The sequence below is a fragment of the Ictalurus furcatus genome, chromosome 3, assembly GCF_023375685.1.
Source record: "Ictalurus furcatus strain D&B chromosome 3, Billie_1.0, whole genome shotgun sequence".
Taxonomy (NCBI): Eukaryota; Metazoa; Chordata; class Actinopteri; order Siluriformes; family Ictaluridae; genus Ictalurus; species Ictalurus furcatus.
This window is the reverse complement of record NC_071257.1, coordinates 29911234-29929021: the sequence shown is the minus strand read 5'-3', so window position 1 is coordinate 29929021 and position 17788 is coordinate 29911234. Positions and strand designations below refer to the sequence as shown.

Sequence of the window (17788 nt, the reverse complement as noted above, 5' to 3'; positions counted from 1 at the left end):
ATGCACATTTTAAAATGTACTAAACATCTATTAAATGTAGATGAAGCAAAAAGGCAAAAAAAAAGTATGAGAGAGTGTGTTTTACAGTGTCTCAATGACTGTATGTGTTTAACAGATGCTCCTTTTATTACATTCCTGTTCCCTCAGAACATTAACATAATGATTATGAACATATGAACAGTTATGCTATGATGGCTAGGACTACAATTGCCATAAACTCTCAAGTCTCCATCAGTGAACAGTGGATAAGCTCAACAACTCAGACTTCATGTAAAAACTGTAATGAATTGTCCTGGTTACACAACTGCATATTTGACCATGTAGTATTAACACATTTATAGAAGGGAATTATTTGATTATTATGAGTCTGGTTCATCTCAACATTTCTTCCTCATAACGTCTCAGGGAGTTTTTCTTTACTACCTCTGGCTTGTTCAATAGGGATAAACACACACACATTTAAAATCTATATCCTGAATTTATATATTTCTGTAAAATTGCTTTGGGACAATGTCCATTGTTAAAAGCACTATACCAATAAAACTGAATTGAATGATTCTTTGGGGTTTTTTTTTTTTTTTTAAGTTCCCTTAAAATGTTTGAACATTTATGTTGTTATTGCACGTTCTGTACAGAACCCCCCCCCCCCCCAAAAAAAAACTACCTACCAAAACAAATGACCTACTAGCTAGCTAGTTCAAGATTTGACTAGCGCTACTGTTGCGCAGTAGCTACATGTGAGGATGTGCTTCAAGAGAAGAAAGAGTAAATACTTCTGAAATGCTTAAATGAAATACAGAAATTGTGCACATCAATTTTTTTTTTTTATGTTTTGCTCTAAGAAATATGGTGCTGTCCCTACACCTCTACTTTCCTGCTAGCTTGTTTTGCTAAATTTGCATACAAACAAGATTAGCATGCGGCATTACCGCATGTCATGTTGGTCAACTTGTTGTTTTCGCTGAAAAATCTGAAATCAAAAGTGAAAAGAAAGAGAAGAAAAAAGAAAAAAAGCTCCAAATTCCAGGGATATAAGAGAATAAATCACAACACATCTATTATAGCTAAGGCTACGTCCACAGTAGTCTGGATAAATTTGAAAACGCATCATTTTCGCAACGTCTTGGCCTTCTGTCCAAATCTCCTCGGTAACTCTGTTTCTTTTGTGTGGTCTTCTAGCTGTAAGGCTGCTTTTGAGGCTGTTAAGATGTTGTTATGTAGTGCACCTGTTCTTTCTGCTCCGTCTTTTGTGAAGCCCTTCAAACTTGAAGTAGACGCCAGTGGTACGTGTGCCGGTGCTGTCTTGATTCAGGAAGATGCTCAGGGCATAGATCACCCGGTTAGCTTATTTTCTCACAAGTTTAACCGTCATCAGTTGAACTACAGCACTATTGAGAAGGAGGCCCTTGACCTTTCGCTTGCGCTCCAGCATGTTGAAGTTTATATTAGTTCTAGCTCTGACCCTGTTACAGTTTTTACAGACCACAACCCTCAAGTGTTTTTACATCATATGTCAGACAGCAACCAACGGCTCGTGTGGTGGTCCTTGATTGTGCAAGGTTTTAACATAACCATTCAGCATAAGAAAGGGTCTGAAAATGTTGTGGCTGACTCATTATCTCGGTGTTATTTTAATGACAGTTGTGAACCTGACGTTCACTCTTAAGGGAGGGGGTGTTACGTTATCCAATGTATTTCTGTTTGCTCCATGTGCCATTTGTGTGTCTGTCGGTGGTGGGATGGGTTTCTTTTGTCTCCTCCCCCTTCTCTAGTCCCCGCCTACTGCATGCGTCACGTTCCTGCTTGCTAGTGGATGATCACGTCTTGTCCACGCCTGCTCCGGCCTTGTGCGACAGGATTATTTGCCTGCACGTTTCCGGAAGTGTACTTAAGCCTCGTCAGTCTCCATCCCAGGGCAGATCATTGCCATTGCTTTGTGTATAGAGAGAAGTGCTTTTCGCCTGTGTATGACTATTTCGCCTGTGTATGACCCTATGCCTGATTTGACATTGTTTATGCTCTGCCCCATTACAATTTGTGTGATACACTCGTGTACACATGTATATATTATTTTGTTAATTAAAAATAACACTAATAGTCACCTCTGTAAATAGTGCACGGTTAAGAGTGGTTTGTAGAAAGTCAGCGCCATTTGTGTTGATTCTTCTTTTCTCCTGTTTTTGGGTTAGCTAGGGAGTGAGGGAAGACGGTGTATTTTTGTTTTCTTTTCTTGTACTTTAGTTAGTTTTCTTTTGGTAAAGTTAGAGGGAATTTTTGTTTATTATTTTGGCCTGGCCGGCTTCTGAAGAGTGAAACCACTGTGTATATAAAAGGTGCTCCACCCGAAGAATAAAACAAAGCAAACGCAATCTTGGTCTCGCCAACCCTTTTCTTTTTTTATTTTATTGTATGTTGCGGCCCGACCTAGACCGGGTCGTAACATGCGGGTTTTTGTCGTCCAGCGAAAACGCTCTACCGAATGGATAAATTTGAAAACGTTGTTTTTGCGTTGTAGCATGGTGATCTTCGAAAACGGTGCTGTATGTTTAGTCATGTGACGCAATCACATGATCCAATCAACTCAAAACAAACAAGATGGTGGACGATGTTGCACTGCAGTAGCTGTGCCTGCTACCCAGTTTGATAGCATTGTTAAAGATTAATGTTGCTTTCCACAACCTTCAGATTGTATTTTTAACTAAACGCCTGCCGGAAATGACGCAGGTCAAACCTTCATACGATTTTACACATGCGTGGTATAGGGATGTAAGCGTTTTCAGAGGTTTCAGTGTGAAACAATTTTTGGAAACCATTTGAAAACAGCCGTGTAGCTGGAGAGCGTTTTAAAACAAAAACAAACAAAAAAAGAAGCAGTTTTCAGATCTATCCGGATTAATGTCGAAGCAGCCTAGATTTCAAGAAACTATTCCCGGTTATAACTATAATCTGTTGTTGAAGAAGCAAGTTTGTGAGTTTCATTACATAAGAGGTTTAGTGAGAGCTGCTAATGAGTACTCCATTTGTTACAGTATAAAAGTGTAGTCTTATTAATACACGAATGAATCTGAATCAAAAAACTTTTTTTTTACATTAATAAATAAATAAATAAATAAATAAATAGAAGTCAAAGAAATTCATCATCCCTAACCTTCTAACTAATTACAGCAGCCACAATTTTAGAATGAGTTCATTGATTAGGGATATTGACCATTTTTCCAGACATTCCCACTCAGCATTCTAGCGTAATGCTTAATGCCTGTGGTGCTTTCTTCAGCCTGCTCCATCACCGTCACACTCAAGGTCACACTGGCACAGGATATAAAAATCCTGCTTCTTTAATTTTCCCAGCCCAAACTCGCATCACTTCAGTAAAATAATCGAGTATAAATGAAATGTCTTTACTCCATGCGCTGTATGTTTTGCATTTGTCATGTGACTTTCTCCTGCCTTCGGTTTCAGATCTGATGATTCCTGCTTCCGATTTCTATTCGATGACGAGTCACACATCTACCTGTAGAAACCGTAGCGTTTACACCTTGTCTTTCCTTTTTCCATTAGTCAAACTTTACTTAATGCATGTGACTGACGCTCTGCCTGCTCTTTACCTAGTTGTCCTTTGCCCTGGATTTGGCTTTACTTTTTTAAGTGCTATAGCAAATCCTAGAAATCAATCAAATTGGCATCCTTACATGAATCTATGGCTACAATGGGCACAGGCTCACGGAAACAGGACAGTTAAAGATGGAGAAAAAAAACGTCACTTGGTCTCTGTCCAATCTTCAACTGTGCAGTTTCGGCTGTGCTGAGTGTATGAGTAACTGTACGAGTGAACAGGTGTACAGGTTATTCTGAAAAAAGTGGACAATGAGTACGCACACAGATACTTAAGACCTGTAACAGCAGCTGTTGATTAAAATGTGTGTGCTAAGAGAATTTCCCCATTAGCATACAGCCAGCAAACCATATAAAACCACTTTACCCAGAATATATGGCCTAATTTAGCTGGCACGAGCCTCTTCTTTTAAGTGCAAAGTGCAGAAAGCTGTATAAGCTTGGGGAGCGGCACTAGAGTTATAGCGTGTTTGCAGCCCACTGGAGGGCATAAATCCGTTAAAGCTGCTCCGGCAGAACAGACGGCCATAAAGTGAGCAGAGCAACATGCTAATGGAAGGAGATTCTATCGAACACTGACGGATTCACCAGAGCAGTAAGGAAAGAGAAACCTCTTGCCGTGAGAGTTGTTGTATATAAAAAGACAGAGATATAGAAAGAGAAATAGGAAAAGTTTCTTTTGATTACTTGGAGTTTGCTAAGCGTGGGTCTAGGCCCTCCCACAAAGTGCTCTTGAGATGGTGCAGGACTTTCCTGGTCTGATTCTAGGCAATGAGGAGCATCTGGCTGAGTCGAGCAGGGCTGCGGCACCTGCGGACTGAACAGAGCAATCCCACAATCCTTCGCGGTACGCAGGACCCCTGGCAGTTCCTGTAGACGTTGGTACCAGCGCAGCAGCAGAGGGATCTGGAGCAGGACATGAGGAGCGTGATTCTGTAGAGAGATCTAAAACGAAATGAAAACACAGCATTAAACAAAGAAGCAAGAGATTTTGTGCAGTTTAGTGTAGTTGGTGTTTATTTTGGTGTTTGGTGCAGATTGGTGTAGTTCGATATAGTTTGGTGTAGATTGGTGTAGTCGGTGTAGGTTATTGTAGTTTGATGTAGTTTGGTGTAGTCCAATTAGGTTTCGTGTAAATAGGTGTAGTTCATTGTAGTTTGGTATAGTTCAATGTAGTTGGTGTAGATTGGTGTAGTTCATTGTAGTTAGGTGTAGTTCAATGTAGTTTGTTGTAGATTGGTGTAGTTCATTGTAGATTGGTGTAGTTCATTGTAGTTTGGTGTAGTTCGTGTTAGTTTGTTGTAGACTGCTGTAATGTGATGTAGTTTGATGTAATTTTGGGTAGTGTAGTGTAGTACTTTTATGCCGTTTAACAATGTTTGCTGTTTGAATTCCCCAGAGCTGAGCATAACACACACCAGTAGGAAAGTTTGTGTTTACTTTGGTGTTTAGTGTTTGGTGCAGATTGGTGTAGTTTGATGAAGTTCAATGTAGTTTGCTGTAGTTAAATGTAGTTCAGTGAAGTTTGGCATAGACTGGCGTAGTTCAATGTAGTTCAGTGTAGATTGGTGTAGTTCGATGTAGTCTGGAGTAGATTGGTGTAATTCAATGTAGTTGGATGTACATTGGTGTAGTTGGATGTGGATTGGTGTAGTTGGATGTGGATTGGTGTAGCTGGATGTAGATTGGTGTAGTTCGATGTAGTTTGATTTGGTCTGATGTAATTTTGTGTAGTGTATTACTTTTAAAGTCAAACTTTTATGTCATTTAACAATGTTTGCTGTTTGAATTCCCCTGAGCTGAGCATAACACACACCAGTAGGAAAGTTATTCATCCATAATAAAAAAAAAAAAAAGAGTGGCATTTGAAAACAGATGATACGGAAGAAGTACATTTGTGAATAAAATAAAATTAAACAGAATGACAAGTGTGGCAGGTAAAATCATAGGATCCAAGCAAAAGCCAGTCGATCAATTATATGAAATTGCTGTTCAGAGGGAAGCTTTAGCTATAACGAGAGATACAACACACCCTTTGAATCATGTTTTTGATTTATTACCATCTCGTCGTCGTTATAGAACACCAAAAGCAATTAAAGAAATATATCAGCAAACCTTTGTGCCAAATGCAATAGGTCTTCTGAATAAGGGGTTAGGAAATGTGTATAGTTTTAGCTTTTGATGTTAAAGTGGACATTCTGGATTGTTATATGTATTGTGGATGTCGTGTATTGTTAATTGTATTGTGATTGTATGGCGAGGCCATAGAGCAATTTTCAGCCACGGCTGAACAACAAAGTACGAGTAACTAATCATCACTATCTGCTCAAATAATCCTGATATGAAAAAAAAATGTGATTAGGTGAATATATTATATAATAATGACTAGAATCAGTAGATTTATGTTGGGTAATTACATGGATGTGAGAACTTAAAACTTCATACATGGTATTCTTTGGCTTCAAATTCACAAAAATTTAGGAGAACACACACATTATTGAAATCACTGGATAAGAGCTTGAGAACTGAAATATTTTATGGAAGCTGCCATCAGATATAGTAAGTATGAGTAAACATGCAGTTTCAGAAGAATCACAGCGGTGTATAAAGCAGCACCATAGTGAAGGTCTAACAGGAGAAACGCAGAGAAGCAGAGATGTGTAATTAATCCATCAAAGTGTCATCAACAAAGACTGGAGAACTGAGGACTGCTGTAGCCTGCTGCAGCCTTCATCACCCCACCCTCTGTCTATCCCAAAAGACGAAGAGAAAAGAGAGGGTGCAAGGAAGATGAGAGGAGAATCAGGGTGACATTGCTGAGAGAGAGAGAGAGAGAGAGAGAGAGAGAGAGAGAGAGAGTGCAGGATAACTGAAACTAAGATTAATGAAGAGTGAGAGAAAAGGGGAAAGTAGAGAAATTTAGAAAAACTAAGCTGGGTTACAATGAACGAGCAAGTAGAACTTGAAGCCATAAGCATGAACTGGGATTGCCTCTGCTCCAAACAAGTCAAGCCCTTCATGTTACTATCATTTCTGTGTCCAAATTCCCTTAAAATGTATTTCAAACATGAAGGAAGTGATAGAAGAAAAACTATTTTATCTTGACCCTGTCTGGATAAATCCCAAAATCTAATCAGTTCATCTGCAAGGATAATTCTATATCAATCCTACAAACTTTTAATCAATCTTTCCTATGACATTAACTGTTTTAATGAGAATCTCAGAGGGACAAAAGTAAAGAAAAGGAAGGAAAGATGAAGGAACAAAAGAAAGGAAAAAGAAAGAATGAAAGAATAATGTTGAAGAAAGACAAAGAAAGAATAATGCTGAAGAAAGAAGGAAAGAAAGAATGCTGAAGAAAAAAGAATAATGTTGAAGAAAGAAGGAAAGAAAGAATATTGCTGAAGAAAGAAGGAAAGAAAGAATAATGTTGAAGAAGGAAAGAAAGAATAATGTTGAAGAAAGACAAAGAAAGAATAATGTTGAAGAAAGAAGGAAAGAAAGGATGCTGAAGAAAAAAGAATAATGTTGAAGAAAGAAGGAAAGAAAGAATATTGCTGAAGAAAGAAGGAAAGAAAGAATAATGTTGAAGAAGGAAAGAAAGAATAATGTTGAAGAAAGAAGGAAAGAAAGAATAATGTTAAAGAAAGAAAGAATAATGTTGAAGAAAGAAAGAAAGAAAGAATTGAGGAATGAGGAAAGAGATAAAGATGAACAGATTGAGAGCGTGAGAAAGACAGTAAGTGTAGCAGGAAATGAAGAAATAAACCATTTTGTCAATAAATCATCACAAACATAAACCGGATGTTTTGACTCCACCCCACTACATCCTGAAGCGAAACCCAGGACTCATCTTCCACATGTTGCTGTGGGTTTACATCCGAAATGTTATCAGATAAATGATCAAGGAGCAGAAGCACATACAGTTTAAGAAATCTAGCACAGCAGAAATGTTCGCCCCCTGCCCACGCCCCCTGCCCACGCCCCCATGCTCGCTCCCTGTTCTGTGCTAAACCTGTGTTGCATCTCCTGCATTTGCATATTTTATGTTGCAATAAGTCTTTCCTGTCATGCATATAACACTAATCAGATTTAGTAATGATTTTCTGCTCCACTGCAGTAACAGTTTTCACGCAGTGACTCGTCTGCTCGCTGAAATGAATTCTCCTGAGATCATTTCATCATTAGTAAAGTTTAAAATGACTTCCAATGTATAGACAGCAAAGCAGTAATCATCTGATCAGATGTGACAGTTATGATTAAAGCATGAATGGACTGGTCATGGGCTTACAGATTTGAATTTCACATTTAAGCTGGGTGAAGCATGAATGAATTATAATATATACACAATTTTATAAATCACATTACATAACAGTTCCTTCACTAACTGATCTAATCTGATCGTACAAGCGGCGTTCCTAATGTGCTGATATTTAATACAACAGCACTGGTACATTTCACTGTTCATACACTCCTCTTATCCGCAGTCGCTACAGAAAATTACAGTTCTACCAATCGTTCATTACACTGAAACCTTTACTACACTTATCTATCCATCCATCCATCCAGCCATCTATATATGAATTTATAAACACTACAGAAATGAGAAGAATTGTCTCCTTTCTTGTATTGATATGCAAAGAGACTTAAGTACAAAGAGTTCATAATAAATTTCTCCTTTAATTTTCACCACCAGCTTGTGTGCTTCTGAACGATCTATTAACACCATGATCTTTTCAGACTGGATTAGCACACCATGAAAATTTCAAACCATAATAGAAAGAAAGAAAGAGAAAGCTAACAGTTAAGGGAATCTAAATGAGAAAGAAAGAACGGTATGAAAGAAAGACAGAACAGTACAAAAGAAAGAAAGAAAGAAAGAGACAAAGAAAGAAAGAAAGGAAGGAAGAAAGAACAGTATAAAAGAAAGACAGTACGAAAGAAAGAAAGGAAGGAAGGAAGAAAGAACAGTATAAAAGAAAGACAGTACGAAAGAAAGAAAGAAAGAATAGTATGAAAGAAAGAATGAACAATATAAAAGAAAGAAAGGGAGAAAGAACAGTATAAAAGAAAGACAGTACAAAAGAAAGAAAGAAAGAAAGGAAGGAAGAAAGAAAGAACAGTATAAAAGAAAGACAGTACGAAAGAAAGAAAGGATAGTATGAAAGAAAGAATGAACAATATAAAAGAAAGAAAGGAATAAAGAACAGTATAAAAGAAAGACAGTACGAAAGAAAGAAAGAAGGAAAGAAAGAACAGTATGAAAAAGAAAGAACAGAACAGAATAAAGAAAAAGTAAGAAAGTACAGTACAAAAGAAAGAACAGTATGAAATAAAGAAAGAAAGAATGAAGGAACAATATAAAAGAAAGGAAGAAAGAACAGTACAAAAGAAAGACAGTACAAAAGAAAAAGAATAGTATGAAAGAAAGAAAGAAAGAACAATAAAAGAAAGAAAGGAAGAAAGAACAGTATAAAAGAAAGACAGTACGAAAGAAAGAAAGAACGGTATGAAAAAGAAGGGAAGGAAAAAAGCTAAGAGAAAAAAATCTAAATGAAATATAAAGAACACTAAAAGAAAAAGACAGACAAAAAGAACAGTATAAAAGAAAGAAAAAGAAAGAAAGAACAGTACAAAAGAAAGAAAAAGAAAGAAAGAAAGCTGGAGAGAAAGACATCTAAATGATAAAGAACACTAAAAAAGAAAGAAAGCCAAGAGAAAGCTAAAAAAAGAAAAAGAAAGCTAAGAGATTAAAAGAAAACAAACAAGAAAGAAAGAAAGGAGGAAAAAGCTAAATGAGTTTAGAAATAAAGTTTAATCAGATAATAAAGGCACGGCTCTGCTGCCTGTTCTGCTCTTCTACAGAACCATAAATGTGTCATGAATATCAATCAGAATTATTGGCGTATTAAAATGATATATATATATATATATATAACATTGCTAATAAAACCCTCAGTGTTTTATTAATGTGCCACTTACAGTCTGATATGAAAACCTTCCTCAGTAGGAACACACTTTCACTGAGCGAAAAAACCCACTGATGGGATTCTGCAGGAGCTGCGGAGATCTGTGTGGAACGTTCATTTACATTTCTTCAGTGGGAATCCAGACATTTTTATCCAAAGCAGCGCATCACTGAGACATGATGCATACAGCTCAGCAGTCGAGGGTTACAGGCCTTGCTTCAGTGCCGTCCTACCAAGATTAAAGCTAGCATCTGACAATTTTGTCAAAGTCAGGGCTCAGCTATATGAGTTTGGACAAATAGGAGGGGGACACGTTCCTGCTGTGGTCCCCACCTGCCCTCAAACACCCTTTTAAACCACTGCAGGATAAGAGCATACCTAATAATCTGCTCTCTCTCTCTCACTCCTTCTCCATGTGCTCCTGATGCACTTCTCCTGCTGCGACTCATCTCACCCTCCAGACCTGCCTGATTCACCCTGCTGCTCTACTCCCGCTCTGTTCCTCCTGCTTCTTCGTCTCGAGCGTTCTGAACTCGTGACTCATCTCCTGCAGCTGTGAATAATTTTACATCGATACCCAGAAGATTGCACTTCCCGATAACTCGCCTTCCTGCTTCAGTGGATGAGCTCGCCTCCCTACTGCGGTCATAAAACACCTCTGTCGTCTAATGCTCATCTCAGGAGGTGGACGACAGGTAACAAAAGTTTCAAACGATTTTAAAAAGGATTCATGATATCATGATATCCACGATTATGCAGAACCGTGTATCGTGAGATCATGCATCACAATATCGATTGACAGATCGATGTAATATGTAAAAAAAAAAAAAAAAAATTTAAATAAAGAAGAAACATTTTACCTTTTCATCTCTTGCTAGTTTCATGTCTTCTTATGTGGTTTGAGTCGTAGTCAGGGTGGAAATTTTGGCAAAACCTGGCAACCCTCCACATGAACTTCCACAGGCTGTTATCCGAGATCCACAACTTAAAAATGAGATTTTTTGACTTTTTTTTTTTTTTAAACCTGAATCTTCCTCGTATTCTTTCTTTAATAATAATAATAATAATAATAACTACTGTTCAGATCTATATTCGTATTCTATAGGTGCGTTATCAGTTCAAACTGAATAATGTATTTGTATTAGGTTACACCCCTTGTATACATGTTAAAAGTGCTATAAAAATTTAAAAAATCATTGAAAATGAATAGAATTATAAAAGGAAAAACATGGATTGGGTGTCATTTTGTTCTGTGATGTGAACAGGAGCTTACAACGTAAACCGCACACACAGCCCATAGACCCGTAATATATAAAAGCATGATAAGAAACCCTGTGAGCTTCAACATGGTGTTCATTTGATTTCTCTCACATCAGCGTACCTATATTTTAAACGGGACATCACGACAGGCATGTCACGCAGCCAGATCTCATATTAAAAACTGTTTAGTTGATATGGGTGTCTGCACTAACCAGTGCAGACACCCATATCAAGTTCAAAGGTTTGCCTCATTTGGTCATCTCTCTCTATGCTCCATCTTACGTGACGCACATAGTCGAGTGGCAGGACCACCCCGGAGCAGAGAGCTCGTCTCACCTGAGCTGACCCACCAAAAAAATTAATAAATAATAATCCTCTGAAAGCACCTTTAGCACGCTCTGAATCCCAGCTATGCTTTGGCACGGAAATGGATTTCAAAACACAGGTAGAAAACTGTTATAAAAGCAGCCACAAGTCCCACACGTCCGTCTACATATTAGTTCAACCGTCAACGAGCCATTCAAATTCTTCAATCACATCATCAGTTCAGCCTCCTACGTCACGGTTTTGGGTTGAGAAAATAACCATGATTATCTGTCATTTTGACTGTAAATGAATTGCACACTCCTTTAAACCTGACCAAATGATACAAGATCTCAAGAGCATAAAAGTATGCATCCAAAAGTAGCTCCTACTAAATGTACTGAGAGACAAAATTCTGAAGCGTCCAAAATAACTACTGTACATGTTAAGTATATGAGAAATAAAACTCTTGGGGGTGTGCTGTTAATCAGTGACAGGGAGGTGTGATGCCACATGATGTGAAGTGACGTTACTGTTACCAAGTAATTATTTTCTAATTACAGCACATCCCAAAGCCTTTTATTCTGCTTATATACCAGAGCAACTTTCCAATGCTAATGCATGTTACTATATTAAAGAACGACATATACAATTAATGTTGTGGAACACCTACAAAACAAGTTAGTTAGTTCACGTTTGTGTTAGCGAGTCCTCGTTTTTTTCCGCAGTCTGACACGCTACAGGGAAACTCCAAACCCCTCCATCCTGTAACTTTAAAGTTACAGCTTTACCTCTGACTGTTACAAAGTGCTGACACTGGAGACTCCTTCCAAAAATGCTAATCTCCTCATCATACCAACAATTACACTCCTTGTTAAGCATCCCCCAAACGAGTCCCTTTGTAAACTGTTGCTAAAGAAAGATCATATCATATAAGCGCATTAATACAGTATAAACTTGTGCTGTTATGGAATATTAATTAAACACTTTCCGACAATCAGAATGAAAGACTCAAAACCACCATCTTATAATATGATACATCATGCAACCGATTATCAGCACGTCTCTACCAGCAATAAACAGAACATAATAGCTATAACGGAGGTCCGAGATTCAGCAGTGTGTTTCCAGAGCAGAATAAAGAAACTAACAGACTTGTGAGACCATGCATTTGAACTAGAACTGCAGGTTCTGTCAGAGAAAACATTCTTGGAGTCCAAATGAATAATTAATGGATTATTTTTGCGACTGAAATGAAATCTACACAAATTTGCGCTTAGATCAAGTATAGTTAGTCAGCCAAGACATATTTCAGGTTCAACGTTTGCTACTTTAGTTTTGTTCTGGCGCTACGAGGCTAACGTCACTAATGAGAACGCTTACAGCTGACAGGACAGCTTTGTTTACATCAGAGGTCATTTAAAAACAATCGATTAAAGACAGATTCATTTTAGAGTCAGTGACTTTTTTTTGGACTTCCTAGCAATGCGGCAAAGAATATTGGGGACTTTCACAAGTCTGGTTTCTCCTTAGGAGCGATTTACAAACAATCGAAGGTACCATGAGCACATGCACAGACAATTCTTTTCAAATATAACAAAGTCTTCGGACCACACAGACACTACGAAGAGGCACAAATAAACTCCCAGGGAGCGAGCAAACTTTGGTCCAAAGGTTACAAGGCTATCACACAAGGAGAGAGCCCCTACTCTAAGACTGACATAAAATCCAGACTGAAGTTTGGAGGTATTCACCATGATGAAGCTGTAACCATATGGAGGAGTGTTCTCTGTTCAGATGAACCAAATATTGAACTGGTTGGCCATAATGATCAGCGCCATGTATGGACAAAAACTGGCGATGCGTTTAATCCAAAGAACACCATCCCAACTGTGAAGCATGAGGGTGGCAGCACCGTGTTTGATGGAAAAGGGACTGGTGAACTTCAGAAAACAGATGGTGGCATGAGGAAGGAGGATTATCTAGAAATACTGAAGCAACACCTTAAGACATTGGCTACAAAGGTAAAACCTGGTTGCCGGTGGGTCTTCCAGCAGGACAATGATTCTAAGCATACATGCAAAGCTGGATCAAAATGGCTTAAAAGTCAAAACACTGGAGTGTACATCACAAATCCCTATTCTGAATCCCATAGAAAATTTTTGGACTGAACTGAAAAAGTTTGCCGACAAACCTGCCTCAGTTACACCAGTTCTGTCAGGAGAAATGGGCAAAAATTCTGCCAAAGTTACTCTGAGAAGCTTGTGGAAGTTTCTTTCAAATGAAGCAATTAAAAGGTGACGCCACCAAATACTACCAAAGTGTATGTAAACTTCTGACAGACTGAAAATCTGATACAGTAAATAAAACCTGAAATAAGTCTGTCTCTGTGCAATTACTTTGATATTACCTCCTATAGAAATAAAGCAGAAGGTAAAATGAAATGTGTAGAGTTGTGAGAAAGTGACTTTGAATGCCTTTAGCCTAGGTACATGTAACCTTTTGGCCTCAACTGAACTTGGACTGACCTTTTAAGTTTGTGCGAATATTACTGTGATGTAAATATTTTTACACAATTTATATATTTTATATAGATAGATAGATAGATAGATAGATAGATACAATGGGATTCATTTATGCTATGGTGATTTAGACGATAATATTTAACATTCTTCTCTACATAATTATCAGAAACAGTAACTGACCATTGAGGCACTTTGGCCACTGAAGTGGAGAATATACAAAATATATGTCTGCAGCCAGACTGTATAAACTAAATAAAAATTATGTCTAATATAGAATTCCACTTTTAAACTTTGGGTCATGTCTTGATACCACACTACGTGCTGAAGGGGAAAAAAGCCTCAAAATGGCTGCTACTGCTCTTTTTCTCTGTGAAACCTTTATTTGGTCTATTTTTACAGACAAAACATTTCTGTTTGAGATACCGAACAACAACACTGTTTCAAGTGAGTATTTGCTGATTTTTTTTTTTGCATTAACTTTCCATGACGCTAAACTGCTGGCTGTGATCTTCCCAAACTTCAGAGCTACATAAGCCGTGTCGCTCCAGTATCAAACTAAACCAGTGAACTTGAGACACCAAAAATATCTCGCCTGATCGAGTCCATATTGGGGTTGGTGAAAAGTTTGTGTAAATGTAATTATTCGCTAAAGTAATGCTCTAACAGATACCCAGGGAATCAAATAATCCAATAATACAAATAAAAATAAATGCTTGCTTTCGGAGGTGAAAGGAGCCAGAGGAATTTTCTTTTACCAGGTATTGATGGATGCATGGCAGCAGCACCACATCAGTGAGCGTGAAGTAAAGCCCCTCGGCGAACACATGCTCCAATTCTGGCAGCTCAGTGGTCTTCACTTTCCTTACGTCAGAGCGCTCTCTGGTGGTGGGAACAGGTGGAGCTCCATCAACAGACAGCTTGGCCAGAGCTGCACTCATCTCCACTCCACGCTGGCTCTTGTTCGGAGGATCCTCCTGCTGGCTCTCAGGTGGTTGAGAGTTCTCCTCAGAGTTCTCCTCAGAGTTCTTCCCAGAGTTCTTCTGCTGTTGAAGCTTGTGACGACGGAGTTTATCATCATTGTGCACCTTGACCGGTTCGGCCAGGCGGTGCTCCAGCTGAAGAAGAGCAGAAGGAAGATGGAGTCGCGCCTCTGTAGGGTTACGTAGGTGATCCTCCACCGCTGAAGGAATGTCCAGCTCACATAACCTGGTCCAGCGGCTCACCTAACACAAGAACGGAGCACAGTCATTTACAGATCCATGCACAGGGGGTTCACAAAACAAAGATTAAATATAGTAACTAAACTACTAATACAAATGCTGCTGAGTAAGTCATATAAATTAATTAAATAATGAATAAAACACTATGAAACACTATGGGGTGTGCTGTTAAAAGAAACTATTCAACAATGCTGGAATCAATGATCAATCTTGATTCAGCTGGCACTCCTTCCAAAAATGCTAAACAAACATCTCCAAACTTCACCATACAGCAATTGTTGTAATCTGTGTCCTCCTTGCGTTTAGTCTCACCTCAGCACAGGCCTTCAGGCAGGTGTTCTTGAAGCCCAGCAGTGAGGACACATCTCTGCGTTGAGGCTCCAGGAGGCAGGTCGTCTGGATGACGTGTCTGAGCACCACAGCCAGTCCGGCTCTGCAGAATCGCCCGTTCGGCTCCAGCACAGCCGGCAGACGACACGCCGCCACCAGGGCTGGAGCTTCTTCCCTCTTCACTTCAGACACAGCCAGGCTCTTTGGAAGGGAACCTGCCAAAGCCTCTACACAGCCAGGCTGATCAGAGAGCAGGCAGACCTGGAAAGACTTGCACTCAGTGTAGGACAGAAGGAACAGGGCGATGGAGGAGTGCAGAGGAAGGACCACAGAGCCGTTAACGTTATAGACCTCCAGGAAGAGGCTTGATTCCTCTGGGTTTAGGTTGGAGTGCTTCATTCTGATCTGATGTATCAGGGATTTGTAATGGAGCACTGAGCAGGTATAAAGTTCATCCTAAAAAAAAACAAAAAAATATCAAGGAAATTCACTCAATTGCTAATGATGCATCCATATAAGCTGATGGGTCTAAAATACTGTTTTCTAGCCTAATGGGAATTGATCTAACAGTATTTAACGGGTTTAGTGTTTTCTAAAGTACATTCATTGAGTGAATTACGGTGACTGTGGTGCAGAGGATAGGGTTTCTGCCTACAGCTCAAGGATCCCAGTTCGATCCTGAGCTCATGTTGGTCTGCACTTATAAAGCACTTTACACTGTGTTCACCCATTCACTCACGCACCAATAGTAGCAGATCTGCCATGCAAGGCGCTAACTTGCCATCGGGAGCTACTTGGGGTTCAGTGTCTTGCCCAAGGACACTTCAGCATGTGGAGTCATGTGGGCCGAGAATCGAACCACCAACCCTATGATTAGTGGACAACCTGCACTACCACCTGATCCACAGCCGCCATTGTTACTGTGTGTGTGGAGTTTCTCATGTTCTCCCGGTGTTCGTGTGGGTTCCCTCTGGGTTCTCCAGTTTCCTCACCCAATCCATAAATATGGCTACCCTAACCCAATTTTGATTGGCTACACTAAAATTCTCCCAAGGTGTGAATGTGTATGTGAATGGTGCACTGCATCCCTTACACTGTGAATTCTCCCACAACCCCCCCAGTGTTTCTGGGATAGGCATACTGGGATAAAGTGCATACTACAGATGGATGGATGAATGAATGAATGAATGAATGAATGAACTGAGTTATATCTAATTGCAATATTGCCAAAAATAGTTTTTCCCTACATTACCACGAATGTTATATACATCTTGTTTCATTGCAGGATCAACACAAATTTAAATTAAAATAACAAAGAAGTCCATTAATCCGGCTCACTATTAGGAGCATTTACATTGCAATACCATTATTAAGCATTACAAAACCGCCATGCACCAACAGAATCGTCTAATGGTTACCATTTTTTTCTAAGCAGGGCATTATAATACGAATGCTATTAACAATCATAATATATTATATTATATTAATAATCATAAATAATAAAAAAAATATATATCATGTTTAACGCTGCTTGCAATATTAAAACCTGATCAATTAGCCAGCTAGCGAGCTGACAGCGTTAGCAGCGTTATCCTTCTTCTCAAACTCCTCGTCCCATACAATTAAAGCCCAACAAAAGACAAAATATATTTGTGAACAATCATTAGTTTACTGATGGAGCAACTTACAGTGTTTAAAATCCGCTGTCAATAAACTTTGGTTCACATGGGGTACTAGATGGGGATTGGGTGTTACGTAAAAAACACACCGACCTGCAACCGAATGCACTGAAGCGTTCCTACCAACTTCGTGTTCCTTTCATTACTTTTATTTCTGTGATTTTCTTCATAGAGAATAAATAATAAATAAGTGTCTAAGTCTCCACCTGTCCAGCTAGGATATTCTTAGTTAACAAGTTAGAAAAAACACAGTAAATTTAAATTATTCTTCAGGAATATGTGTTTGTTTGTTTGTTAGGGATGATACGCATTAATGTGCGTTAGTATATATTTAAAAAAAAAAAAAAAAAAAAAAAGTGTCAGGTTTTGCCTAATTGATTTTTTTATATATATATATATTTGCTGTCCACAAAGCAGCATTGAAAACATGGTTACACATTAAACACCAAACAGACGGAGAACTAAAACTTCCTGAGTTCTGTCTCTGTGTGGCAGAGTAATCATAGGCCATGTTTAGAGGCACAGAAAGAAGCGATACATTATTATTTTGGTGCTATGTTATATTTATTCCAAGAATTTGAGATCACATGCAGTTTGCAAATGGTGAAAAGTGAAACTAACATTTCTCAGTTTGTGCACAAATTCTCACACCAGACCCAAGGACTCCTCAGACCAGAGTCTAGTCTACTAATCAGTGAAAATGGTTGATGTCGCCATCTAGCGGTGACACAGTGGCATTACTGCAGCATTTTAATATGAGCCGCAAATTAAAGGCTTCAGACTCATGTGTTGTCTTCCTTCCATTCACTGGCTTGACAATTCCCCTGTGCACAAAGCGAGCTCCATGAAGACATAGTTTGCCAAGGATGGAGTGGAAGTGTCCTTCACAG

The 17788-nt window shown here is 38.8% G+C and overlaps 1 protein-coding gene across 2 annotated transcripts in view; it reads right to left on the bottom strand.

Moving 5' to 3' along the window:
• Nucleotides 1–17234, bottom strand: part of gstcd (glutathione S-transferase, C-terminal domain containing) — a 127218-nt gene extending 109984 nt beyond the window's left edge. Inside the window, exons 1-4 of one of the 2 annotated variants that reach the window (XM_053621974.1) lie at nucleotides 16908–17234; nucleotides 15202–15675; nucleotides 14425–14892; nucleotides 4300–4557 (exon numbers count right to left, since the gene is read on the bottom strand). In XM_053621974.1, coding sequence (XP_053477949.1) covers nucleotides 4300–4557; nucleotides 14425–14892; nucleotides 15202–15618 — 1143 coding nt within the window. In that variant the 5' untranslated portion in view covers nucleotides 15619–15675; nucleotides 16908–17234. Of the gene's footprint in view, nucleotides 1–4299; nucleotides 4558–14424; nucleotides 14893–15201; nucleotides 16332–16907 lie in introns of those variants that run through there. The other variant, XM_053621975.1, reaches the window with a different exon arrangement.
• Nucleotides 17235–17788: the final 554 nt, after the last annotated feature.